General features: G+C 37.6%; 1 protein-coding gene across 1 annotated transcript; it reads left to right on the top strand.

Moving 5' to 3' along the window:
* Positions 1-7: 7 nt before the first annotated feature.
* RAB12 (RAB12, member RAS oncogene family) lies at positions 8-26,255 on the top strand. Its single transcript, XM_010584831.1, has 6 exons — positions 8-251; positions 13,797-13,857; positions 21,762-21,900; positions 22,451-22,540; positions 23,501-23,605; positions 24,130-26,255. The coding sequence occupies exons 1-6, from the start codon at positions 8-10 to the stop codon at positions 24,241-24,243; spliced, it is 753 nt and encodes a 250-aa protein (XP_010583133.1). The 3' UTR covers positions 24,244-26,255.
* Positions 26,256-27,459: the final 1,204 nt, after the last annotated feature.

Genomic DNA, 27,459 nt, shown 5'->3' with positions numbered 1-27,459 from the left:
GTCGCTGATGGAGCCGGGCTCGGGGCTGCCGCAGCGCAGGGGGGGGGGCGGCGGGCTGGACCTCGGGGCGGGCTCGGCGGGAGGGTCGCCGGCGCTCTCCGGGGGGCAGTCCCGTCGCAGGAAGCAGCCGCCGCGCCCGGCCGACTTCAAGCTGCAGGTGATCATCATCGGGTCGCGGGGGGTGGGCAAGACCAGCCTCATGGAGCGCTTCACCGACGACACCTTCTGCGAGGCTTGCAAGTCCACCGTGGGTAAGGGAGCCCGCCGGGCCGCGCACGCCCCGTCCCGGGGGAGGGGGATGTCCTCGCCCCGGTGCTCGCCGTGCCCACCCTGCCGCAGGGCCCGGCCGTGGAAACGCGGGGCTCGGTGTGGCGGCTGCCTTCCCTGGCCCCTTCCCCACGTGCCGGGCCGAGGCTTTCCCCTCAGGGGCCCCCCAGCCCTCGTCCCCCTAAGGGTGCGTGGTGGTCCCCTTCCCGCCCAGCCTCCCGTGTGGCGGAGTGGGGTTGTGTCGCCTCGGGTGGGTTCCTCGACCGCGTGCCATGTCACAGTGGGAAGCTCACGGGGTTTCTGGCGAGGGAGCCCTTGGTGACAAACTTCCCAGCTCTTGGCGGAAAGATCGTGGAGGTCCTAGTTATCTTTGCAAGTTTTGAGAAGGTGTTCGGTATCCTGTTTCAGCCTTACTAATGACAAACCAAAAACACAGTTTAAAAAAAATTAGGGATGGCTGGTAAAACATTCTATTGTGCTCAAGTCTTAGGCGTTGCACATAGGGAAACTGAAGCATGTTTGGGAGTTGAAAGGTGCACAGTGCGTATTCGGCGTAGTCAGTGGGACTTCAAATGCTCTTCCAGACCATAGTCTGATTAACTCCAGATTGGTGTTACGCCTTCATCAAGAACCCCCCCGCCGCGGTGATGTTAGATCTGAGGAAGTCAATGTTTTGTTTTATAGTACCTCTTGAGCACACTGTGTGTTTTGCTCCTCGCACAACTAGCTGGAGAGCAGCATCCTAGTTCTGTAGTATGCTGCCTTATTCATGGTTTAGTCATCTGTACGAGCATTGGAGGTAATTTAATGCCTGCTGTCTTTTAATACACAATATATGTAAAGGGAGGAAGACAAGCTAGTTAGTCTGCATTGTTATTAGAGTCCTGTGCTTGAACTCCCGAGTATTGCAGCAAGGCAGTTGTTAAGTCTGTGTCATTGGAAAATATGTGTGCTTAGCTTAATCGTAGCTGGGAATGTGAGGAAACTCATCACATCTGATGGAAAGTGATTGTATTGCCTTTTAAAAGCTGAATTATTACTATCCAAAACTATCTTCCTGTGACAAAATAATTCACAGTTACTCTTGCTTTAGTTTTAATGTGTATTTTTCCAATTGTTAAATTCTTTCCTAGGTCCTCTAAAAATCCAAAACTGGTAATGCAGATTAGCACTGTTAGTGTTGATATATTTTTGTTCTGAAGCTGGTAACTTAACCTCATAGAAGTTAGAAAGACAGTGTAGCATATCAGAGGCATTAATCCTCAAGTGATATGTTGTAATGAAGAAATGCTGATGGCTTCTGTAGACAGACAGATTTAATTAAATGTATGGTACAGCTGAGGAAGTAGGACTAGTAGTGGAATGTATTCTTTATAGTTTCTCCAGGTCTATGTATTGTTTTGAACTCGCATGCATCTTCTTTGGGTTGACCTACATTAACGGTTCCTTCAAGGCTGGGCTGCTCTCTGTAACTAGGGTTAATTTCCTGATGCAAATATTGAGAAGTGAGAGGAGGTACTCTAGACCCTGGTCCAGACTTCAAGTCTGGTGCCTTGTAAGCAAAACTGATTTGTTAGATAACTGAGACAGTGATTGAAGCAGAGAAGCTTACTTATTTTAGAAAAGAAACAGGAAATGAATGGTGGATGCTGCTATATGAAAGATTACATAATGTTGGATGTACAAAGTGTGCTGACATAAAGCAGCATAGGGAGATCAACTTGTGCCAAAATACATGTAGAAAGACTTGAGAGTAATGGCATTCTTTCAAGGTTCTCAGACTAAACTTGAGAGCTGTTGAGATTCCCCCAGATCCTTTGACTGCTAAATGAAAGAGCTTTTCCCAGTTGGCTTGCACCCTGCTTTTTTGCACTGTAGAGTAAGAAAAAATAACCTCTGCTATTTACCATTCATGTAGATTGAAAATAACCCACACTTCAAAATGACCTGAGGTCAGACTTTGATACATGGTTGAAATCATAAAGCTCTTTCTTTGTCACCACTTAGTGCAGTGGTTTTCAAGAATTACAGGTGGAGGATGTGTTTTGAAACATTTTTGAAAACCCTGTGACTGATCCAGTTTCAGAGGAAGTTATGTAAACTGAATATACCTTGAGATTAAATTTGAAAAGGCTATGTAACCAAACAAATGACTAAAATCTGCTGCGTCTACCTTATATTAGTGAAGCTGTATTTTAAATGGAATGCTAGAATGCATATTTAATCCCTTACCTTGATATTAATGGTCTCAACCTTACTACTTTGATTTTATATTAAACCTGGGGAAATACAGGCCGAACAGGACAACATTTAACACCTTAACCTTTTGTATGAAAGTGTACAGGCTACTCAGAGGTCTTCTCCAACAGTGGAAGACTTGCAAATGTCCAAAAACTTTGGCTGTCTCCTGTCCCTAAGTGCTGTTTAGGATAATAATGCTGTGTCATTGAGAAGTGGAGTGTTTCTGCTGAAGAGGGGAGGTGTGGATTCAATTAAGAAAGATACAGTATTTTGATGCTAATTTAAGAAGACTACATTGCCAGATTGGTAAAGTAAATTCTATAATAAAAACACATCAACATGTCTTCAGCCTTATCTCAAGTACTGAAGTTCTTTGAAAGTGTTCAAAAATAGCTTGGCAGATTTCAGTACATTATTTGTAACGGCACACGATGTGCTGTTGATCTGAAATTCTTTTGATGTATTTATTTTGGGCATTAAATTAGTTGCATAGAATATTGTGTCTACTTAATCTGCTATTTACATAGTAGTGAGAATGCTCAATATGCTCAAAAACTTACTGATTTTTGCATGTGGTTGTCAGATGAGAAATAAATGTTGCTGTTCCCAATTTTATGTGTTAGGTCTGAATGTTTGTTCTTACTATGAGGTTATAACTTATTTTTATTACTTGTTTGGTCAAAGAAATTGTTTTTAGAAATGTTCTTCTGTATCTGCAATGATGTAAAATTACTCTTTTCTTGCCAGTGTTAAATCCAGAGTAGCTAAGGTAACTTCTTTTCTATAATGGAGTAATGCTTGTGCGAGGGTAACATTGGCATGATATTACTTTGTCAACAAACATAAATATACACTTTTAAAATAATTTGATCTCCATTTATGATTTGTTACCTGACCCCATGCACCTGCATTATTCACACAGGAGCAGAACTGTCCAATCCAAAACTATCACTTGGAGATTTTTCAGACTCTTGATGATTAAAAACAAGTATGCCAAATTCAACATGAAAAAGGATCATCTTTCCAAAGGTAGTGGATAAATACTCATTGCCACATTTGTGAAGAGATTCAAAGATGGGTGGTGAAGGAAAGGTGCTTGCCTTTGCTTCTTCCCCCCTCCCTTACCCCACCCCAAGTAGTTCCTATCCCGAAGGAAATACATCTTAATTCAGATCTCTCTCCATAGTGGTCATGTTATAATTTATATATTAATTTTTTAAAATGGTGCTATCTCACCCTCTTTTTCATCAGAGTACCTTTATTTTAATAGTTAAAGGCCTCTATTCTCTTCCCAGCATCTGTCCAACTACTGCTCAGTGTCACGGTTGTCTGTCCTACCTGCATCCACCAAATCTTAGCTCATTCCCAATCTCTCTGCTGTTTTTCTTCCATGACAGTTCTACAGAATTCCTGTAATCAGCAGTATTTCCTGTCCATCTAATTTTGCTGCAGGCATTACGCTTCTCTCTGGGTTTTAATCTCTGAACCTGAGGTTCCTGCTCACCAAAACCTGAGGCCCTGTGCTGACTCACGTCTTGGGCGGCTGACTCTCCTGCTCCCTCAAATCAAGTTGAGCTCCTTGGCTTTTCTTTTACGTGCTGGCTTAGTATGTAAAGTTTCTGAGGCCTAGTCTTATTCTTCAGCTCTTTTCCACCAGGTCTGACAGCATCCCAGGAAAGAGGCCTTGCCCTTGATAATACCAGAGCAGTTTGGGTGCCTCATGCATTGCTGTCTCCTTTTAGCAGCTATTCACAGGAAACTACAGTACTGCTTGTAGTAAACACTAAAGCTTCCTTAAGTCCTGATTTACAAGCAAAATCCTAAGTAGAGCTACTCAGCTAAGTTTGTAATGGGAAGAAGGTTTGTTGTGGATCAGGATGGGAATGTTGTGACCTGTGATCTGTTTTGGACTAATTGTAGCCTGTGGGATCCAGATCAGTGGCATGCAAATGCACTGTGGTATAAGACTCCTTTGACTTCACAAAAATGCTCTTTGACCTTGTTTCACCTTACTTTGATGTTAGTGCGAAATGATACGTAAGTTGGGAACTCGTTAGATTTACAGAGCTCCATAACTTTTTCTTCCAAGCAGTCTTCTCCCTATCAGTTCTTTTTAAAATACCCATGTCCATGCAAAAATGCCTAACATCCATCAAATAAACAATAGTAATAGTGAAAAGTTTAGGTTTATCTTTTATCAGAGCAATCTTAAGTAAGGCAGCTTCTGGTTTTAATATGTATACACACATGTATATGATATATAAATATATACATCTATATAATTACATAGATGTATACATGTTTGGGGGTTCTGTCACAGTTCAAACCCTTTCTTAATTATCCTTAAAAAATGTGGATTAACAACATAAACGTTAATTTTCATTCCCATAAGTTTGTCATATAATTATATTCACTTAAAAGTATCAGTCTAGTCATTTTAAAAGTATCAGTTGGTCATTTTTCAGAACTGCCCTTTAAGTTGCTCCTCAGGTTTTTTAGTTACCTAGTCAGTATTTGTTCTCACAAGCACTGCAAACATGGTATGCGGCTTGCTAACCATTTGAAAATTAGTTTTTCAGTATATAATAATAAAAATCACATTTTAAAAACAAGTTTAGTAATTTGATGTAATCTGAGATGAAGAACAACCTACATAAATTTTTAAGGAAAACATCCTGCATCAACTAGAAGAACACTTATCTTTTTGCTACACTTGTATGTGCCTGTGGGCTCTTTCTGACAAATATAATTAATTTTCATTTTTCTTTAAATATTTGTTTTTTTCTTTCCAAAGATGGCACTGAAAACTTAGTTGGGGTGGGGAAGGGAAGAAAGGGTGGAAATAGATGTCTCTTGCTTTACTGCAACGTGAAGAAGTAGCAGTAAGATGTCCTTGCTTTATACACAAAATCAGCTCTCTATTCATACTGAGAAATTTCTGCTGTTGTACAAAAAAGGAAGAAAGTTCTGATTAATGATAAGTATTTCTTTGAATATTGAGCCTTCTTAGCTTCACATGTCCAGGGTGTTAATACCTATCTGTTCTTACATACTGGCTTTTTGGCTACTGCAGAATAGTGTAAAAAAAAAAAATCTGATTAATGGTGTGCTGCAATTACTTGACAAACTACAAATAGAGGAGAGCAGGAGGCTGGAAACTTGCACAGAAAACAGTTTTGTCTTACATAAAACCTTAAGATAATTAGGATGCTTGTATGAACCTGCCTTGTTTGTCTTCAGTTCTGCAACCGTAAGTTTAGGAAATGCAACTTGCAACAGAAGCCTGTGTTCCCTGGAAGCTGCCTCTTACCTTCAGGAGTAGGTTTATCACTTGTAGCTGACACCAAAGACTACAGCAACTGAAAGCACCTTGCAAGTAATGGTTTGCCTCAGATGTGTCAACTAAGCATATTTTACAGCATTTGGTGTAGTCAGCAATTGTTGTCTATGCGTAATCATTTGAAACCTCACAAGGTAACAAAACTATATTCTAAAATAGGAAAATATAGTAGATGGATGATATAAATTATCAGGGTTCAGGAATAGAGTTTTGGAGAGGTATGGCATTTTTAATTAACAAGAGGTTGCAAAGAAGAGTAAATTTGAAAGTGACTTTGTTTTCTTCATTTGTAAACTAGATGTTAACTTTAGCTGATAGAAATATTCAGGTACTGGGTTATATCAGCACTAGAGAACTGTCAGAGTACCTTGTAGTCCCTAGTCAGTACATACATGAGAATACACAAGTAAAACAGCAGGCAAAATGAAGAGGCCACTTGAATGGTGTCAAATGCAGAGTTTAGTTTGCAAGGACAGTGGAATGCAGCTGTCAAACTCAGTCTCTGCTGTGAACAGCTGAGCATGTCAGTAGCAAAGAAGGAAGAAAAGAAAGTAGGGCCATTTGATTCTTGGTTATGGACTTCCTTATTTTTTTCTGGGAGTTGTAAGCTTAAACATTCGTTTAATGAACATAGTGCATGCACTATGCAGAATAATTATGGATTTATCTAAACCATAAAATGGAAGAGACAGTTTTTTAGAGTGCCTTTCATCACAAAAATCCTGAAGTCTTTGTAAACTATCTTCACTAGGCTGTCCTTAAACAAGAAAAAATATTAATATTCTCAGTTGTTAAGATTGCAATTAACAGCATATAGCAACACTTTTACAATTTATTTCTTCTGATAGCCCAAGGAGTGGGAGAATTGATACCCAAACCAAAATGCTAACTTCAGTCTCATTTTGAAATAGATTCTGCCTTTTTAAAAATCTGGATAGTGTTGCTCGTGAAATAAGCTTAATTTTTCTTCACATTCAATTTTTCTTTCAGGTCAGGTAGTTGTAGACCAGTAGCTCACTATGTTTTCCTGTTCTGTAATCAGAAGTTTTGAAAATAAGTCTTGTTCAAGAAGGTACAGAGTGTCTTATTCCTTCTGCGTTCCCCTTCTACCTCATTCTGTTTATCAAAATTTTGGTGCATGCTTTGAACTTAATACCATAATTAGTGTCAAAAGCCTACATCTTGTGAAAGGCTTTATAATTTTACTGTCCACAAGAATGTAAAGAAATGATAACTTCCTCCATTCTCACTGAGTTTGGAAGTACCAAGCATCTGAGATGTTTAGAAGCTGTATATTGGACATTCAAAAATTACTGACAGTTTCTGAAAAACTCACTATAATTACACCTTCAAAATTTAGTCACCGCATGTATATTACTAAATCTTTTTTCTTTTTTTTTTTCTCTCTGTTGTTGGTGTATCTGTTTCATGCTGGTCTGTAGCACAGTTGCCAGTTGAGATGTGGGTACGCTTTTATTTTAGGCGAGTAGTCTCAAATGTCTGCATGTTAATCATTCTAGAATTACACGCCGAAGCTTTATGGACAACGTACTTTACCTGCCTCTAAAATAATCCCCAAACTGGCTTATATCTGACTCATACTTAATGCTTCCAAATATCTTTAAAATCTTTAAATTTATAATATGCAGTTTGAAAGAAGTATTTCTGCTTTAGTGTGTTTTAAAATTAACTGCACGTCCTACAGCTTCAATTAAAATAAGATACAATGGTTTTGGTTTTTTTCTTGAAACAGTTTTTGTAACCTTGCCCTCTGCCCCCCATGTACCTTTTATTGTCACTTGCTTCCCCCCCCCACCCAAGCGAGATGGTAGAAATCAGCTATTGAGCTATTGAGCATCTTTTCATTGGCTTCAGAAGTTTCTTGATAGGTGTAAGTATTGTATTGCATTTAGTTACAAACCAGGACTAACAAAGGTGGTTCTTACCTCAAGAAGCATGTGACCTCAGTCATCAATTGTAGGGGATGTAAGAAAATTTCTCTGTATAATTCTGTCAGATGTCCAAATTAAATAAACTGTCATAGTCTTTGAACTGTGTGTCTGTTCTAATGGTTAATTAGTATATATGCAACCTCTGAATTTTTAAACTAATTGTGTTTCTTTAAACATAGTCTGATTATTTTTCACTGATTGAATTGCTTTGATGCGAATCATTAATAGGCCTCTGAAAATTTAATCTATTGGAATTGATTTTAGTTGGAGGGGGTTTTTGTGCTCTACTTGCGTCTGTTTTCCTAGTTCCTCCTTTAACTTTATCAGGAAATCTTGGCCTCTGAAAGGTCACTCTGTGTGCATTAAGCAAAACAGTTTCCACTTCCATTTCCTGCCACTTAGGCCAAAAAAAAAAAAAAAAAATTGAAAACATAAATGCAAAATGCATAGTAAGAAGTTTCTTCACTATTTGTTTTATTTCTAAACAAATTCTTTTACTATTAAAAAGGGAGGCTAGATCCAATTGTGTGTGTTTCAGTTTGTGCTTTAGTAGGTAACTTTTAGTTTCTGTTTGGGGCGAGAAATTAATATATTATAAAACTGTTCTGGGCTAAACTTCATTTTTATTGGATTTCAGTCTCAAGTTTGGAACAGTCTCAAGTTTGGTTCAGTGACAAGATACGTCATCCTCACCAACTTGCCCTTATCTAAAACTTCATTAGTGCACTTCTATTTTGAGTATCTGTTCTCTTTCTTTTAAGGCTGTTTATTTTGGAAAGGAGTGCAGACAGTTTGCTTAGCTGTGTGTTTAATATACTTTTAAAACCCCCTTCTGTTCTACTAGCCCTTTATTTTCCTCAGAAAAAGCATAGTTTCAGTTTAGTGCATGTTGTAATAGATGTTCTCATTTGCATGAAGCATATTTTTAATCTAAAGTTCATGTGCTATTAACAAAAACAATGTGCTTTGTATAAAATTTTGAAAATCCTTAACTAATAATCTTGCCTTACGCACACCCCAAAGTGCTGCTGTACTTAATACCTTATTTGACATTTATCTAGCCTGTGGGGAGAGGGCAGCAGCATATTTGCAGTTTTAAGTGGTAGGGCAAGCTGAATTCGTATAATTTGAAATGCTTAACAGATACAAAATCAGAAGCCCAAACCAGAGCTGAGATCTGTATTTTTGTGCCTTTTTCATTCGTTCTTATATGTGTATGGGATGTGTGTTTGGATTCCTGAAAAAGGCCTTTCCAGAGAAAAATGGGGGTCAAAATCTGACATCAAAATGCACACCTTTTAATTCATAAAAAGAGAGGTGGTGGTCTAGATTTACTCATGGTGTGAGTGTAATAATTTTAGAAAAACTGAACGCATTGTTTGCTTGTGCTCCACGCAAGCCTGATATATGGAGAGGAGGCCGAGTTTTTAATGGGAGGGGAGACTGTGATAAACCTTTTGGTTCCCCTCACATCACTATGACCTGGCAAAGGGCATGCTTCAGTATGATTATAAGCACATGCACTTGTTGGCTGCATGGCATGTGTACTTTTGGTTATGCACTGACAACAAATTAGCCAGCAGGTATTTAAAATACAAACTAGGTAGCATGCAAACCAGCAGTAGTTTCCCAGTGTTGTAGCAGCTAAAGAGAGCCTTTTAAAATCCTTTTGCTTTGCAAGATGTGTTGTTCAGATTTAATGCAGTTGTCAACAGTAATTATTGATTCCTCTATTATATTGAACTACATATAAACCCATGCTCTCCATTCTATTTGCATAATTAAGGACACAAGGTGCTTAAGTGGCTTGTATTAGCTGTTATTGACATCCTTTTAGGGGATACCCGCCATAACTGGAGGCACACGGTGGGGAATGTGTTGGTGTAGCTGTGCTAGTACCGTGTTATCCCAGGGCTAGTAAGTCCTGACTGTCAGTGCACACATTCAGGCACACCACTCTGCAGCTATATAGCTTCAAGACTGGAGCAGCCTCTGGCAGGATTGAACAGAACAAATGCACAAGTTTATTAAGTTTGGGCATTAGTTGTGTTTTGGTATCTGGCTTAAGGGACTAGCAACTTGCAAGGACTACTAGTATCATCAAACAGTGTGAAACTTGAAAAAATTCTGACAATTTGTCTGTACTTAACAGGTCTTAGATTTAGGTTTAGCAAGACTGAGAAACGCATGTCTTGCTTAGAGCAACTGTAAATTAAGTGTTTGTTGAAGCAAGGGTTTTAAAGAATTTATCAAATATTGCTGGCATCAACACTATAGTATTACAGAGCACTTCAAAAAAATCCACCATTTTCTAAGAGCAGGCTTAATGCCTTCTCTGTCCTGTGCTGAGTGGAGAGGCTTAAAAGAACTGTTTGCAGTTATTTTGCTGAAGAATGGGAGTTTTCAGCAGTTGGTCCAAATCTTCTGTTCTGCAACTGCAAATACAAAGAACATATAAGACTGGCTTAGCATATGTGAATGGAAAGGTGCAGTTCTCTAACTCTCAACGTCATGTGTGACTAATAAGTTTTTCTTATCTGTAATACTGGAAAGTGTTAGCTTCCTGATAGACTTTTAGACAATATTAACAGGTTTTCCTCTTGTTTTTAATAGTTGGAGTAATTGTATGGATAGCAAAACTTTTCATTTGGGTATTGTCATTGACATTAATCAAGCTAAATAATTTGTTTCATTGAACTTCTTAACTCAAGATGATATTTGAAATTGAAGTGGAAAACAAATTATTGTGGCGGTGTTTTAATTAAATTACTGATTTGCACATAAACTCAAAGCACTACCTTTGGCAGGTCTGTGGAGAAATATGGTAATGAAACCTGACAGGCTTAGGAATTTGTTTCTTCATGTGCAAAAGGAAAGTTGCCAGATTTTTTTTCCTTCACTATTGGCAGACATGAAGCTTTTGGTATTGTGTTGATGCTTGCAGAGCATTACCAATTATAAAAAGCAGTTGAGCAACCTTTGCTTAGTTCTGGCAAGCTATTTGACTTGTGTTAAATGATTCAAACAGTTTTGTAGAAGAATCTGCTTTTCCAAAACTGTTACTGGTTTGCATCATTCGTTGCAAAATTTAACAGTAGGGAAACGTTTCATGGTATGACTTTAAGGTTATTAGTAAAAAGATCTGCCTTTGAAGTAAGAATGCTGTTGACATATTATTTATTTTGAAACCATCTCTTTAATATCTAGGCATTTTTCTACTTCATTTCATTCATATGTTGTGCCTACGAGTCCCAGGAAGTGCCCAGCTGAAGATTTACTTTATCAGAAGAGTTGGATTTTCTCCCCATAGTTCATTATTTATTTTTCCTTTTAAAAAATACAACAGAACCTTTTTGTTCCTTGGTTTGTTGTAAGATAGCAGTGTATAAACCATGTCTGTAAAAATAAAAATATTTTGTTGGAGTTGGTGAAACTTATGTGAAATTCCTGTGATGGTTTTTAATACACAGTTTTGGATCGGAGATGGTTTAGACTTTTTTGTGTGTGTGACAATAGGACTTTTTCTTCACACAGCAGAGCTGTATTCTCTCTGTGCTCAGATCAAGCTGCTCTACAAGAATAATTGCTAGCCTAAGACTAGTACACCCACCTGTATGAGCATCATAGAGTCTTTTTTCTATTTATGTTTCTGTGGGAGAGAAAAGCAAAAATTTTTTAACCTGAGTTCTCAGATGAATGACAAATCATACAGTATGTTGTGAATGAGATAATGGCAGGATTGGGAATTGGGGTTGAGACACGTGGGCAATTATATTCAGACTTCCTTGAGGAAGAGAGAGGTTTGAAGCAATTTCAGTTAATACTGATTATCTCCTTAGCAAGTAAAATTGCTGTCTTGTTGTAGACAAAGCTGTGACCATTGAGACAACTGCATTTTATAGTTTAAATGGACTTACATAGAGAAGAGGCTTTTAACAGTAGAAATGGATGTGTTTCTTCAAAAAAAAAACCCACTTGTTAATAGAAAAGCAGTAATTACAAGAATTCTTATTTCCCACATTTTGGATAGTAGAGCATAGCTGGATCACTTCACTTCTGCTTTTACACTAACACAGATGGTGGTGTTTCGAAAGTGTACAAAAATATTTCTTAAAGTTAGGATTAATAAATGCTCTGAAATTTTTAGTCATTCTAGTAATTTTTCTCAATTTGCATATGCATACTTGAAAATTGCTATTAAAATTGTAGACTGTATGGTACAAATCAGTTTAACACTTTAGCTCCTGTATTGCCCAAGAACCCTGCTGGGGTTTGAATGGGATACACTTTGATAAGTGAAGTATAAGCATCGTATGACCGGAATAGCTCTCCAAGAATTGGTGAATAAGCATGCTAGATGCTTTTAAGGACATGGAGAAGGAGCACAAATATTGTGGTGATAACCAGTACTTTTATTACTATGTAATGTGCAACTGCAAGCTGTTTGAAGGGATTTTTGTTTAGGAGAATGAAGATCAGTGATCATTCCATTTATCTAGTCTAGCTGAACAGTGGCAACCTGCTTTGCAAACTAAAACCAGAATTGAGTTTATCCTTTACAGTTCAATTAGTAAAGTGTCTAGTTTTTTTTAAAACGGAGTCCATTTTATTGTCTCATCCAACAACTTTACAGACATAACTATCTTTAAAAGCGCTTTGAAATAAATGCCAAATCAACAATGTGTAACTATTTTTCAGGGTGTAAAATGCACTTTTTTTTCCCCCTACCTAAATTTTCAGGCGTTTTGCAAAGCTTTGCATGAGGGCCAAGTTCAGTCCTTTCTGTCAAAGTTACAATCCAGTTTTGACTTGGTAACAATATCAGCAGGGACACTTGGCTTTTACCAAGGGTAGACATGAGGAAAACGCATAGCTTTTGTTACGGAGAATAAAAATCTTTTTTCCTCTTCACTTCCATCCCTATCCTTGGTATACAATTGTATGTGAAGTAGCAAAAGTGTTTCCAACACACTACGCTCCTACACTTCTGTGTGAGTTTAAGTGTACCAGTCTGAATCATGTTCTTTTGTCTTTTTATTTGCCCCTTTTTGATTTAGCACTGTTAGGAGGGATGGTGTTCAGAAGGAAGAACTGAAGCAAAAATCTTCATACAAATATATACTAAAAAGAACAGGTTCACAATCTACAAATGCTATGATATTCTAGGACATTTATACCCTGAAATATTCTCGTAGTCCAGGTGGTAATCTTTTGTGTCTAGGTATTGTTTCACTATAGTAAGTCTTATGTGTTGATTACCAGCATTATTTTTTTTATAGAAGTATAATCTTTCTGTATAACAAAGTCTTCATGGTTCTATCTTTGATATTTAGCATGCATTCAAAATGTGGCTGGAGTTTTGAGATGATGGATAAAAGTACCATACAGGTATAAAAGAAATTTTAAAAGTCAAATACCCTCTCTAAATCTAAGCAGTTTGCTAATAAATATTTGCAGGAATTAAGAATGACAGTGCTGATAAACTTCTTCATAAACCAACCACAATTCCAGCACTTCTTCTAAAGCACTTTACAGGTGCTAAGCATCTAACCTGGAAATCAGATGTGTATTGTTCCCACTTCACAGACAGCAAAACTGATGTGGAGGGATTGGTTTTGCTCCATGCCTCCAGGGCATCTGTGCCAGTTGGAAGTAGAGCAGGCTTGTCCTTGATAGTCAAGGTGAACAGGGGAGAAATAAACATACTGTGCCTGTTGTTTTACTGTTATGTTGGGTTTACCTGCTGCTGCAAGTGTTGCACAAAGTGGAAGGTTTATGTTGTGATGCTGCCAAATTGGATGGCTCACAGACTATATAGTGGTTGTCAAATCCCGATGATATTACTGAGGTGACCCATAGTAGTGCAAACCCTTCTGTTTGTTCAGACTGTTACAAGTTGATATATATATATAAAAAAAAAAAAAATAGAAATAATTACACCCTCATTACTTTTGCTTCTTATTCCTCCTTTTCTGTTTACTGTATTTTATTTATAGGTGTTGATTTTAAAATCAAAACAGTAGAGCTAAGAGGAAAGAAAATTAGATTACAAATCTGGTAAGTAAAACAAACGTGCAACCAGCAGTATGTTTTAATTTTTGTGTTCTAGCATGAATTAATATGCCTGTCTAATACTATTAACTGTTATAAGCTGGTTTAGCTCTTACCCTATTCCTCCTGTCCTCCATTCTCACAAGACTTAGGCAAAGCAAAATAGCCCTTAGATTTTTGTGAGGGTAAAGGAGGAGAAGGAGAGATAAAGTTAGAAATAGGACATGAAAGTAATTATTGAAATGTTAATGCATCACAGAGGTCTCAAGCCCCTTTTCCTAGAGGAAGGATATCACCTTCACAAGAATAGGAGTTCTACAAATAACAGAAGGTGGCTGTGTTAAATAGACACTACAGAAAGTACACTTTGGTTGGTTTGGTTTTTTGTTGTTTTGTTTGTTTGGTTTTTTTAATTTATTTTCTGGACTGTTTAAAGCTGACCTTCATTGTAACAGCAATTATAAAACAACTGTGAAACATTTTCTAAACTGTTTTTCTAAAACTTTGTATAGGCAGTGCTGTTTCTTTGACACTATATTAAATAACTTTAAAGTGAAGGGCATTCAAGACTAAGTAAATTATATCCACTCTAAACAGCACTGAGAAGTAAAATGATCTCATACAAATAAGACTCTATACCTTAACTGGTACCGATATCCTATTACAGAAAGCTCCAAGTGTGAGCTAAGCTTTTCCCTTCTGGAGTAGGTTACATGTTTCCTGATATTGATTAATATACTTTTTATTGTTTACAAATTATTGAGCTTAAGAGCTCCTTTGTTTTGCAGAGTAGTACAATACATGAACATTGTTATGAGAGAATAAACCAGCTATGTTCTATACATTAATCTTACATACTACTATGTAGAAGCTTAGCTTTGGTTTATTAACAGTGTGTGATGCATAATTGGCATTGTAGTTAAACTGTTAAAGCTAACAATCCACAGAGGGGGAAAAAAGCTCTAAATACACTCTTTTGGGATATTCTGGTGGGTTTTCATTCTTAACTACATGGATGCAGTGAATTCAGCTTACTAACTCCTCTTGGCAGGTCACCATCAACTCTGTTTGTCACACCATGTGTCTGTCTTGCTTTCCTCTGAGTTAACTGCAGCTTCATGTTTGGTATCATCAGTCACCTAACACTTGAATGTTAGTGGCATGTCTTCATCCATCATCAGTCCCTGTTTGGAAACCTATGACCGCAAGGCTGGCCGTTGAGCCAGCAATTATTAGCCAGGGTCTGCTGGAGCTGACAGAGGTAATAAAAAAATTCTGATATGGAGATGCTACTGTATGCCTGATAGGAATTCTTGCTGTGAAATGTGCTAAGCTTATCAAACAATTTCTTCATGTTGAATAAATACTTTAAAGGAGAGATATTTTGTTGGAATAGAGATGTTTAAACCATTATTTTCCACATATTGAGAATATGCTAGTAGGATATAGGAAACTTTTAAAACTAAAAATTGATAGGTTGCTAAAATATGACCATTACTCCTGTGTGAAGCCCTGCTAAAATGGTAGAGAAAACACAATGTAAAGAGACAATATTTTAAAATATAAAATCCATGAACACAACATCCCGCTCCTAAGTGTCACTTACTCTCCAACAGTGGCTGTTAAAATGCAGTTCTTGTACTAAATCCTTACAACTGTCCTGGCATACTTCTAATTTTTTGGAAAAGCAATTAGATAAGCACTCCTCTTGCTAATTTATCCTGAATTATGTTGCATATGTTGTTGGCCCTGTTTATAAACTCTTATCATAGAATCCCAGAATCATAGAATCATTTAGGTTGGAAAAGACCCTTAAGATGATGGAGTCCAACCGTAAACCCAACACTACCAAGTCCGCCACTAAACCATGTCCCTAAGTGCCATGTCTGCATGTCTTTTAAATACTTACAGGGATGGTGACTCAAGCACTTTCCTGGGCAGCCTGTCCCAGTGCTTGATAACCTGAAGAAATTTTTCCTAATACCCAATCGAAACCCTGGTACAACTTGAGGCTGTTTCCTCTTGTCCTGTCACTTGCTATTTGGGAGAAGAGACTGACACCCACCTTGCTGCAACCTCCTTTCAGTTGGTTGTAGAGAGCGATAAGGTCTCCCCTCAACCTCCTCTACTCCAGACTAAACAACCCCAGTTCCCTTGGCTCCTTATTGTACCTTCAGTTGTTAGATTAAAAGAGGAGAGCATTTACTAAGTCAAACACTTGGAAGTTTAGAAATACAGACTTAAGTTGCATGGCTGATCGTAAGTCAGTCTTCTTTCATACCTACACAGAGACAGAATTAAGGTTGCCTCATACTTCCTGGTAGTCTTATATACAATGATTACAGTAACTTTACTACAAAAAACTGTTTTATTTAGTGAACAGGTAATTTCTGAAGTTTATGCTTATCTGTTTTCTTAAAATGACTAAGGTTATGTCTTGAAGCATCAAAGTTTGATTATATTTTTCTTACTCATTTGATGATTCTACTTCAAAAATCAAACAAGAACAGTTTTTAAAAAATTTAACTTTGGTATTTTTATGGTCACTTGACCTGTCTCTCCACTGACCACTCTATCAGCAGTGTTCTCCACAGAACTATACCACTTGAATTTATCAAAAACCAGCAGTACTGTGTTGAATGTATCAAGCCATTACATGTGCAAGATGTCCTTTTGAAAGCAGCTTTCACACCTGCTGCTGTTAGTAGAGTAGTAGACAAATTGGACTTGTCTCCCCTATTCCTTTCACAATGGGATACTGTGTGCTAAGGATCACAGAGGCATCTGCTCTTGCCTCTAGCTTACCTGTTCATATCTGGTCCCTGCTGCCTCACAGTGCCTCTTCCTCTCTTTCCCTGACTTTCAGTCAGGAAACAACCTCCTGCTCCTTAGATTATGAAATGGTAGAGCAGCAGTGAGGACACGGAGTAGTGTCTATCTTTTCTGTGCCACCTGGAACAGTGGTAGTGCCCCTTGGGCTGCCAGAAGTAGTAGATACAGTAAATCTGCTTCTGCATTGCAGTTCCTGGCTGAAATAAGTTCATATGTTCTGTGAGAAGTAATGCATGCACACAGCTCAGGTCATGGAGTAAAGTAACCAGAACTACTGGATAGCATAAGCGTCCAAGTGAATCTGAGCACTGATTAGTGCTTTTTCAAAGCTTGAAAACTAGGCCACATAATAGGAACCCCACTTCCATGCTTTGAAGCATAGGTGTGCCGGGAGTTGCCTGGCAGGACAGTAGGGTGTCTGACTGTGCCCTCTTACTTGAGTAATCTGGGCACTCGACTGACACAAGCAGCAGTCACTTCTGGCTTCCCCTCTGAAAGGACCTGGTTGCTGGAAACCATGGTGCCCTGCCACTGCACCCGGTTTCCTGCTGGCGAGCCAGAGGGACTCTCTGGTATCTCCACAGGTTTAATGTCCAAGGAAGCCAGTGATCTGGCAAGAAGTCTTGACTTGCTTCTGAAGGTTGTTTCAATTGGTGCATTCTCATAAAAAGTTCACGTTCTGCCAGGTCAGCATTTTCTAATGGACAGTTGTTGTTTTAGAAGATCTCTGGGATGAGGACTAGTCTGAGGAAAAGTTCACCTGTCCTGGAATATAACAGAATGTAGTTCCTTCTGTTCAGTACCTCTGAAACAAATTATTTCATGTAATAAAAGATCTTACATATATTTGTGGCTTATGGAAGGAAAAAGCTCAACTTGACAAGTAGAATTAACCTCTAAAATGACTTAATAATTTAAAAAAATATTGCCTGTAGGTTCCATAAAAGCACAGAGTGTGTGAAAGTGTTAAGTTAGTGTTAAATTTTTCTTTACGTTTAAAAATATTTTCCTTTCTGTTGCCACTTCACACCACCACTCATAAAAAATTAATTTAACTTCAGAGCCAAAGACAGTTTGGAGTCTGTCCATGTGTTTGTTTCAAGCAACTGTTTTAGATAGACACAGAAAACATTTATGTAAAACAAAAGTTGTCCAAACCTATTTTAACTAAGATCAACTATATTTGTATTGTATTTTATGCAGTCTGAAACAGTGAGAATATGACAAGTCAACACTTGAAAATGGACTGGGGGGGTGGTGTTTATTTGCTTTTGTTTGGTGTAATGCTTGTATTTTTGGAGTGATGTCTAGTTTCTGGTTTGGAAGCAGAAAAAGAGAGTCAAGCAGTGGGATTTTATTGCAGATTATAGATGATCAAGGTGTCATATGTTGTATGTTTCTAATTACAATTTAGAAATACCAGTGTTTTTCCATTAGAACAATTTCTTAAAAAACATCAGTAAAAGAAAATGGCTTTTAGCATTAAAAAAGGAGTAATCTGTTGGGGTTTTTTTGGTGATGCCAAATCATTGATCAAGCTGTAGTAATTTATTATTTGGACTTCCGGAGTTTGAATTAAATTGAACTGACTTATTCTATTGAGTCTGACCAGAGCAAATAAAGAACTAGCAGCACTTAATACCACTTAATGAAATTCATGAACTTGCGTACTGTTAGCCCAGTTAAATAATGCTCATCTCTTCTTCTCAGCTTTCCACTAGTGCCTCAATAGCTATCCTTACTAAAATACTCCAGCTGCAGGAGTATAATACATCAATGCAGATAGTATAACAAACTTAATTGCTCCAGCACTGCACATGAAAGGAAGGCATTTTAAGTTGCATATGCTTTTAATACTTCTGCATTAGGAGTTGTCACTTTTTCTTCAATAGTGGAAGAATTTACTGCACATTTTCATGAAAAATAAGCTAGTGCCTGGTAGAAGGTGAGATTTCCACATGAAAGATGAACTCGATAGTCTCAAACTGCAGCCCATTTAGGTAGCTTGGGGTTGCATTCTAAACTTACTTATTGCAGAAATTGGTTTCTAATTTTCACCTTACTATTTGAAGGCTAGTACAATATTAATATAATGTTACAGACTGCAAATTCAGCTTATTTTCTTCCACTTTTCAAAGGAAACAAGGATTATCATATTTACAGTCAGAAACCTGTTGACTGGTTTAGTTTAAACTTCCTGCAGCAGTAGAAATACTGATTTTGTGAAGTGTGGGGAAGTCAATGACTTAAAGCAAGGCAAAGAAAGTCAGCCATAATGCACTGTAATTAGCACAACTGGCAGGTGACAGTCAGTGGCCATCTGGCCATTTAACTTATGTAGTGGGCAGCCAGGCTCTCCATGGATGTTTTAAACTGGCCACAGCACATGGTGTGTCTTGAATAGCCAGCAAGACAGACTACAAGTTGTGTGATATTTGGGTGAACAGTCTACACAAAGGGGAGTGTAGGACCTGAGGATACAGCAGCCAAGAGGAGCAGCAGCATGGGAATACTATAAATTTTTAAAGAGCCTAGGGTTTTGTGGGGTGAGGAGAGGCTGATAGTACCAAGTAGACTTGGAGATAGAGCACTCGGTAGGCTACGGCAAATGTAGAGTTGGAGATAGCTGGAGTAGCAGAGTATAATGTTGTGTAGTTGGCTCCATCGCTTACCCCTTAGCTTATCCAGTGTGTTGATGGCTGTCTTTAGGGAGGGTAGTTGAACATTAGTGTGTTTATTTCCCCTCTGTTTTTCTAATGTATGAACTGTGTGAACTGGTAGCCCCTCTGTGATGGAGTTGCTAAAGGTCCTTAGCACTGACCTGAAGGTACAGCCAGGTGACTCTGAAATAGCCCCTTTATTTCTGTGTTCCAGTAGGGGCACAGAGAAGAGCGGGAAGACCAGCCAGCCAGCCAAAAAAAAAACCAACCAAAAAACAAAAAAGGCATTTCCATTATTCTGGCCAAAGCTAGAATTGATGCATTCCTCCACATCAGGTATGCCCTTCCACCTGCCATCTAGTTATGTCTGCTCAGAATGATGGAACTAAAGGGTTCCCATCCTTAATACACTTGATCAGTAGGCTGGATTAGCAACAGATGGCAGGGGCTGCTCTACAAGGTCATAATTTTGAGAAGTCTGTTCATAAGCACTAAAGCAATGTTATCCATATGTGGAAAATCAACGGTTCATACTAGAACTTCTAAATTTTTCATGGAGTGAACATCCAAAGGACCTTTCAAAAAATAAATCTAACCATATCAAAGAAGTAGTGGAAGAGAAAGTAGAGTTACTTGCTCCGAGTAGTACTTATATATGTAATTTCAGCTGCCACAATGTGTATTGCTTTAATAAAGATGCCTCATTAGTGATAAGAAAGCAACCAATTAACCATCTGAAATATTACTAGAAATACTACTAGAGCTTGACCTTACTGAAACAGGCTACCTGTTTTCACCTTCTGCAGGGTCCTAAAGGTTTGTATGAATGTAATTCTGAAGTTCTGAGTAGAGAATGAGATTTGAATAAAAATAAAAATGGATGCTATAGGAATTTGTTCTCTTCTACCCCATATTGCAATGCCATTGGCTTGCAGTGAAGTCTAAGTCAATATTTTTCCACAGGCTATGAAGAAGAGGTTTCAAATCTTTTTCTAGTGGACTCTGGTTTACTTTGTGAAACCACTAGCAAAGATTTGTTGCTATCAGGTACAGCTGTGGCTATTTCAGGAAAAAGTTAATTACTTCACTTTTAAACCTGCTTAGTTGAAATTTTTAAAGATTTTGTGAAGAGCAAGATAGGTTTGTGGTAGTTTATTCTACTGTTTGTTGTGCATAGACTTTAAAAGAATTAATTCTTCAGGACAATCAATGTGGCATTTTGTGAACATGACTTTTTTTTTTTTTTTTGGTAACAAGTGTTTTAGGTCTCCATTGTTAATCTCATTCCCAAATTCATCCTCCTCCTCCTTTTGTCTAAAATGTGACTGTTGAAGAGAGTTCCTTTTGAATTTTTGAGTCCCAACACACATGCACGCACTTTCCCCCATCGACTCTTCATTTTGGTCCATATTTTGATATGCTGTAACAGTGAAATTTCAAAATTATCTGTTGACTCTGGGGGCTGAACTCAAGCAGCAAATGCCTGATCACTTTGGAGCACCATGTAACTTAGTTTCCAGTTGTGATACCAGTCACATTTTAAGACTTAGGGTATACACCAGCTATTTTTTTAGTATAACTGCCAAAAATCTTCCACATGCAGGCTTGATGATATGATTAAAAGCAGTTCACAGGTTTTCATGGTTCAGTAAAAAATAACCCTTCTGTCTCATCTACTTTGGAATATAAGCCATAGCTAGTACGGGCGACATGGTGTCATTGCTGGAAAATAGTCTACAGTGTAAATGCATCCTGTCTGAAATACCTACAATGCTGAAAGTGAGAATGGAAATGTTATTTGAACACCTCAGATTAGTAGATGTAAATGTGAAAGCCAGGTATCTACTTTCAAAAGCTGTACCATATAGTGGTTGCTCACTCTTTCCATTCACTTTTGCCAGTAGCTTCTGCATTAGTTTTAGAACCATGGCTGAATTGCTGTGGTTGATCCAAAAAGGCTCTGAAAGCTTGAATCATAATGATCAGTGCATTGCTCATTTTATAGTTGGGTGTCCAGCTGTGTTTGATAAGGGTGTATCCATTTCTTTTTTTCATTTTTTCAGGGCTATTTAAAAAAAAAAAAAAAAGGAAACAACAAACCCCAACAACACAAAAACAGCTTCATCTGCTGGTATATTTTCATTGGACAGCTTCATTCTCAGATGCATGTAGAACTGTTTGGTGGCCTTTCTTGGTGAAGTTAGTATGGGATAAGTAGTCCTGGTATGGAAACTTTTAGCATTGAAAATACTGCTCCTTTTTTTTTTTTTTTGCCTGAGATTGACACATATAGGAGGAAATGTTCAATATAGAGTGTCTAATGAGTGGGAGGGTGTTTTTATTAAAATGTAAACAAAGTTATTCTGTACTTTGCAAACTGGTGAAATGTTTGTGCTAATGTTTGCTGCTGCTTCTTAGGGACACAGCAGGTCAGGAGAGATTCAACAGCATTACCTCAGCTTATTACAGAAGTGCCAAGGGAATTATTTTGGTGTATGATATCACCAAGAAGGAAACATTTGATGATTTACCAAAATGGATGAAAATGATTGATAAGGTAGGCCTTAAGTATTTTCTTTTTACGTGGTTTTTTTTAAGAAGCAATTCTTTTTCCTCAAAGGTACTCTAAGACTTTTAACAACATTGATATAGGATTATTAAACTAATGCCAACTAATTTTCACTGGATTTTTTTAGCCAGGATTTAACTTTAATGTGTTTTTGTTGCAAAATAGTTGTCCATTCCTGCTTCCTTGAACTAGAATTGTCCCAGTTAGAAGTGTCAGTGGAAATCTGTAACATTACTCATTTACCTGTGCATTGTGGGAGGTGGGGAAGAAAGGGAAGTTTTATTTCCTGTCTGTGAAATAAGGTCATTATGTTCATTCTTAGATAAACTAGAACAGCTGTTTCTCAAGTCATGTTTTAAAAATGGAATTTGAAAATTGAAGTTGAAAATTTTTGAAATGTTAGGGAAGAACATTTACATGTACACTGTGTAGGTGTGGTTCCTTATTTAGTAGAAGAATTGCCCTTTTTTTATATCATGTTTGCATTACAAAATCTTACATTTCTAGGTTTAGTTAATTAAAAATGTTTTAATTGCAGTATGCTTCAGAAGATGCAGAGCTTCTATTAGTTGGAAATAAACTGGACTGTGAAGTTGATCGAGAGATAACTCGACAGCAGGGAGAAAAGGTAAGAACATGTCTAACCAAATTCTTAGTTACTGTTAGAAGCAAAACTGCTATGGCATTGCTTCTGATGGTCCGTGGCTACTCTTGTTCAGACTGTTAGACCTAAGGAGCCTATCGAGTGTGGTGGTGTTCTGTCAAAATCCATATAGTATTTACTTTTATAGAATGTGCAGTTATATGCATTCCTGCTGGAGCAGTATGTCTTTGATCTAAAGAAAGAGTAAACTACAAGTTGGCTTACACTACACAGGGGATACTCCTTTTTGGGCTCTGAAAGAGGATATAGTGAAGACTTGAATCACAAATGGAGATACCTCTGCTCAGGACATCTTTGTGAGCCTTCTAGGTGCTTGCTTTTCAGTAGTATTTTAGGACAGGCAACAGCCTGGCTTGATTACTTAGCTCACCTTTGTTTTCATGTTTCTTTTGTTCTCTTCCAACTCCAAAAGTGGTAAGAAACCTGACAATAGAATACATTTTAGCATGATACTCAAAGCACCATCTTGATCAGGACACTTTCAGTATGGACATACTCATACATTTTCCTTCAGCTACCCATCATGCATTTGGAAGTGAAGCATTTTCTGTTAGAGAGTCAAGGCTAATTCTTACATCTGTACTTTCCTTTTCTGTATTTTAATAATATGGTTAAGATTAACTGTTCTGAAAAGTTCTTACTTTTTGGCAATCTGCAACAATCCATGTCAACTGAATATATCGATTTCTAAGATTTAAGTCTGGAAAAATGCAGCACGCTTTTCCAGTAAACCAGTTTTAAGTGAAAATCAGCTATATGTGGCAGTATTTGCTGTACCTTGGAGATTCAGGATTATTAATCAAATTAGACTTCAGTCACAGATTTGGGGAAAGTTATGGGGGTTTTTTTAAAGGTTTTGTGAGGAGTGTGTATTTGCTGTTTGTGCGTATGTTCATGTAGTTATTATATTTTCTCTCCCATCAGTTTGCACAGCAAATAACTGGGATGCGGTTCTGTGAAGCAAGTGCCAAGGATAATTTTAATGTGGATGAAATATTTCTAAAACTTGTTGATGACATTCTGAAAAAGGTAAAATATTCAGGTGGGGGTAGTTCCTCTGACCGCATAAATCATCAATGTTTAAATAATGACTGCAGGTACTTGTTGAGAAGACACAGAGGGTGAGTGCACACCATCAGGTGAAATTTTTGGTTAATATGTAGTGGGCGTGATGTAGTTCACAGGCTCTGCTGAACACTTCAGTTAAATACTGCTGTTGATTTTAGTAAACATCTGCTCCTATTTGCTATACTTACTCTTTCCTATAATTTCACTATATGTCAGCAGCTGACTGTACATTTGCCTGCTTTCATTTGCAGGCAGTTCTGTTGTGATTTGTTGTAATTGGTTTAGGAAGTGGCTTTATTTTGAAAATGTCTTGTAACTTTTTTCTTAGAGAAATTCTTAACACAACTTACTTGAATGTAGTTCACTGATAAGAACCAAAAGATCCTTAAATTGAGGTTTTGGCTGACAGTGAACTCTTGAAACAAGCTCTTTGTGCTGAGTTCTATGCAGATGACTGTTTACAGGTGATTTTTCTTTTCTTTAAGATGCCACTGGATGTTATAAGAAATGAATTGTCCAACAGTATCCTGTCCCTGCAACCAGAGCCAGAAATCCCACCAGAACTGCCTCCTCCAAGGCCACATGTCCGTTGCTGTTGACTTGTTACTCCATACAGAGTGAAAAATAGGAGTGTGAGGGTAAAGAAAGTATCTGTACTACTCTGCACTACAATCCTTTGGCAGTTTCTTGTTGCACTTTGTTATTCGAGTCAGAGCTACACACTAACTTGTAAATATGCAAATATGCAATCCTGTGTAGGATTCAGCTATAACATTTAATTATTACCCCTCTCCCTCACAATGATGTTTCATTCATTACCCCAGTGTTATAAATACTGTACAGTTGGTGGGGGTTTACCACACTTCCAGTCGAGGAGGAGGAGAAGTTAAATCTATACCTATTCTTGACATAAATGTTGTAATAGTTCTTTGTTATTATAAACAGGCAGGCAGAAACTCTTCTGGTATGAAGATAAGTATATGGTGCTTTGCTAACTATTTTAAAGAGAAATTTTTTAAAAACAGAGGACTTCATGTACAAAGCTTCCATAATCGGCATTATGTTTCCTTTTAATGTAGTGAAAACATTTTTGGCTGTAGCATCCTCTGCTGACTGGATTTATTGAAAAGCTAAGTTTAATTTTTGGCAGTCTTTTATTTATTTTGTTTAATGCTGCACCCTTTCTTTGTGTACCAAGACATCACATCTGGTGCAGATCTAAGATTGCACTCTGAAATAGCATATATAATTTTCTGCGTAAGCATAAATTTGGTTGCAAGAATCATTAAGTTTCAATAAAAGAATGCAGATATATTCAAGCTCTAAAAGAAGGTATAAAAAGCAATGCTGCTGTCCTAGACAAATTCTTAAAAAAAAATAAATAAATTAAGATGATACGTTTTCCTGTGTTAAGGGATATATATGTGTATTTGTCTGGACATCTGTAGAGTTTGGGGGAAGGGAACCTAAGGTAAAATTATTTTCTTTCCTAGTGGTGGAAATTATTCCCATCAAGCAAATACTGTGTTAGGTTTTTGTCTGATAATGAATTTGTGAATTATATCTTTGGTATATCTTTTATTAAAACACACTGTTTAGTTTAGCTATGGTAAATCAGTAGTTATATATTTGAATAACTTGGTGTGTCCTGAATGTTGTGGTATTGAAAAACATTGTGGTCTTTCTAAACTAATGAAGTGCAAATAAAATTTTGTATTTATGAATGACAGTGGAACTGCACCTGTTCTTAGAATGGCAAGTATCAAATCATGGGTAAAAGGTAGACTCTGGAATATGGAACAACACTTGTTTTAATTTTGTTATAATTTAATTTTCAGTTTGACAGTTTCTTTAGGTGTAGTTAGAAGAACAGCAGATGTTAGTTGTTCACCTTGGCCAGTGCTCTGTTGGAGAGCAGCTGATGACCTAGCCCAGCTGATATCTTCAAATAGCATGTGACTACTTGTCATGCTATTTTAGCTGGTGGTCACCAAACTATTAATTACACTGCCAACACAAGTATGAACCAGTCTTTTTCACACTACAGCTTCTCTGCTTCTCACTCTCTGATGCTAGAACCCATTTTGTCACTTTTGCCACTCTCCTAGCCAGAACTCTGGCACTGACCAGTGAGGTTTACCACTGACTTAAACAGCTTCTCCTTGTTTTCTGGAAGGAAAAAAGACACAACAAACTTAAAATAAAAAAAATAAAAGACCCTTTATTTCACTGAGTAAGCTCTGATATTCTGAATACAATACCATGCAGGTCTTTAGCACACCTGGATTTCAACTGACAAATTAAGGAAGCGTGGTTGATATTTGTGCTTATGTCTTCTGCCATCTTGTGCCTGAACGGTTTGCTTTTTTACATAGTAAACTTATGGTTTACTATCATATTTGTTAGATAAAATCAATTTCTAAAGCACTTGTGGGATTTCCGATGGTACTGTGGGCAATAGCAAGGAAGGGAAAATTATGGAAAATTAGTTTTAACTTGACAACCATTTTATTTTAGCTGGTTTGTTTTTATTTGTACTTAGAAACTTGTGATTTTTTTTTCCCTGCAGTTTTTGAATTTAATAAAAATTAAGAAATTTGACTTAGATAAACTTTCTTTTTGTAATTCTGTGCTGTTTGTATATAGGTAGATTGGGATCCCAGTCTCTTGTACCAAAAATTAAAAATTGATTGCATTTGAGAGACATATTTATGTAAGAGTGCTTGAATGTATTTGACTATTCATTGGAAATCATAAAAAGTTCAGGAAACCTGTTTGCTTTGCATCCATTATACTGTGAGACTGAAGGGGGTTTTGCCTCCCAATTTTATCTCTGCAACTTTTATGAGAGTCAAAAAAAAGTTCATTTATGTCCTTGCTCTACCTAGCAGGCATTTGCAGTGTGGCGCAGAAAGATGGGTGGGGGAAAAAAAGTTATTCTTGCTGCTCCATTGACTCATGTAGAAGTTCAGCAGTCAGCCCAACCCTCGTTGACATCTAATGATGGACTGTTTGAATGGTCTGCACAACCATTGAGAAATCATAGGATTAAAAAAAGGGGAAGATGAGCACTAGCTGCAGCTTGAAGTCTGTTCTAACTTGTGTTAGCAGATAGCTCCTTTTTAGGAGCCCTGTTTAAGGGTAGCCCATTCCCACTCTTCAGGGTGTGTGTGGGGATTGTTTCCTTCTAATACCAAGCCCAACGTGCTTTACCACTAAACTTGTCAGATGCCGCCGAGGTCCTCTAGTCCCTGGCAGTTTCTTCATGCTGGAGAACATACACAGGAGTGTCTTGATAAGCAAGCATGGCAAGCAGAAATCACAGGAGTGTCAGAAATAGGATAGTAACATCTGCAGGTAGTGGTGGTATCTTGACCTTAATGAAAAAATGGTAGATAGATTGTGGCCATTGAATGGTGGTTTGCCACTGATTTCAGTGTAGTTAGGATTTAATCCAGTAAATGCCTGAAATTGCACAATTACAGTGGTATGTCCAGTTAGCACTGCATCTTGTACAAAACCCAAAGTTCATACCTATCAAAAAACTGATACAATATTTGGTTGTGTCCATAAAGTTTTAGATCTGCCTATAATGGACATTCAGCCAGTGGGTTGAGTTAACAGATCATTTCTTCAGAGGTGAACAGAAGGAAAGTAGGAAGACTGGAAATTTCTCTTTTGTGTAATAGTGAGTCATGATATGGAAAAAGCTGAAAATGGCTTACCAGGACATCTTGAATTATGCATTGTTGTGCTGCGTGCGCTAGAGGAATAGTGACAGTCACATCTTCCTTTCACCAGATGTTCTGCTTCTT

The sequence above is a fragment of the Haliaeetus leucocephalus genome, unplaced genomic scaffold, assembly GCF_000737465.1.
Source record: "Haliaeetus leucocephalus isolate CR32 unplaced genomic scaffold, Haliaeetus_leucocephalus-4.0 Scaffold1007, whole genome shotgun sequence".
Classification (NCBI taxonomy): domain Eukaryota; kingdom Metazoa; phylum Chordata; class Aves; order Accipitriformes; family Accipitridae; genus Haliaeetus; species Haliaeetus leucocephalus.
The sequence above is the reverse complement of the archived record's forward strand: the minus strand, read 5'-3'. Positions and strand labels throughout refer to the sequence as shown.

What these genes read in the sequence shown, in the direction of transcription:
- RAB12 (XM_010584831.1), top strand. Translation starts at nt 8, where the DNA reads ATGGAGCCGGGCTCGGGGCTGCCGCAGCGCAGGGGGGGGGGCGGCGGG. An exon ending in GGCTTGCAAGTCCACCGTGG is followed by an intron (nt 252 to 13,796) that starts GTAAGGGAGCCC and finishes TTTTATTTATAG; the next exon opens with GTGTTGATTTTAAAATCAAA. An exon ending in GGATGAAAATGATTGATAAG is followed by an intron (nt 21,901 to 22,450) that starts GTAGGCCTTAAG and finishes TTTTAATTGCAG; the next exon opens with TATGCTTCAGAAGATGCAGA.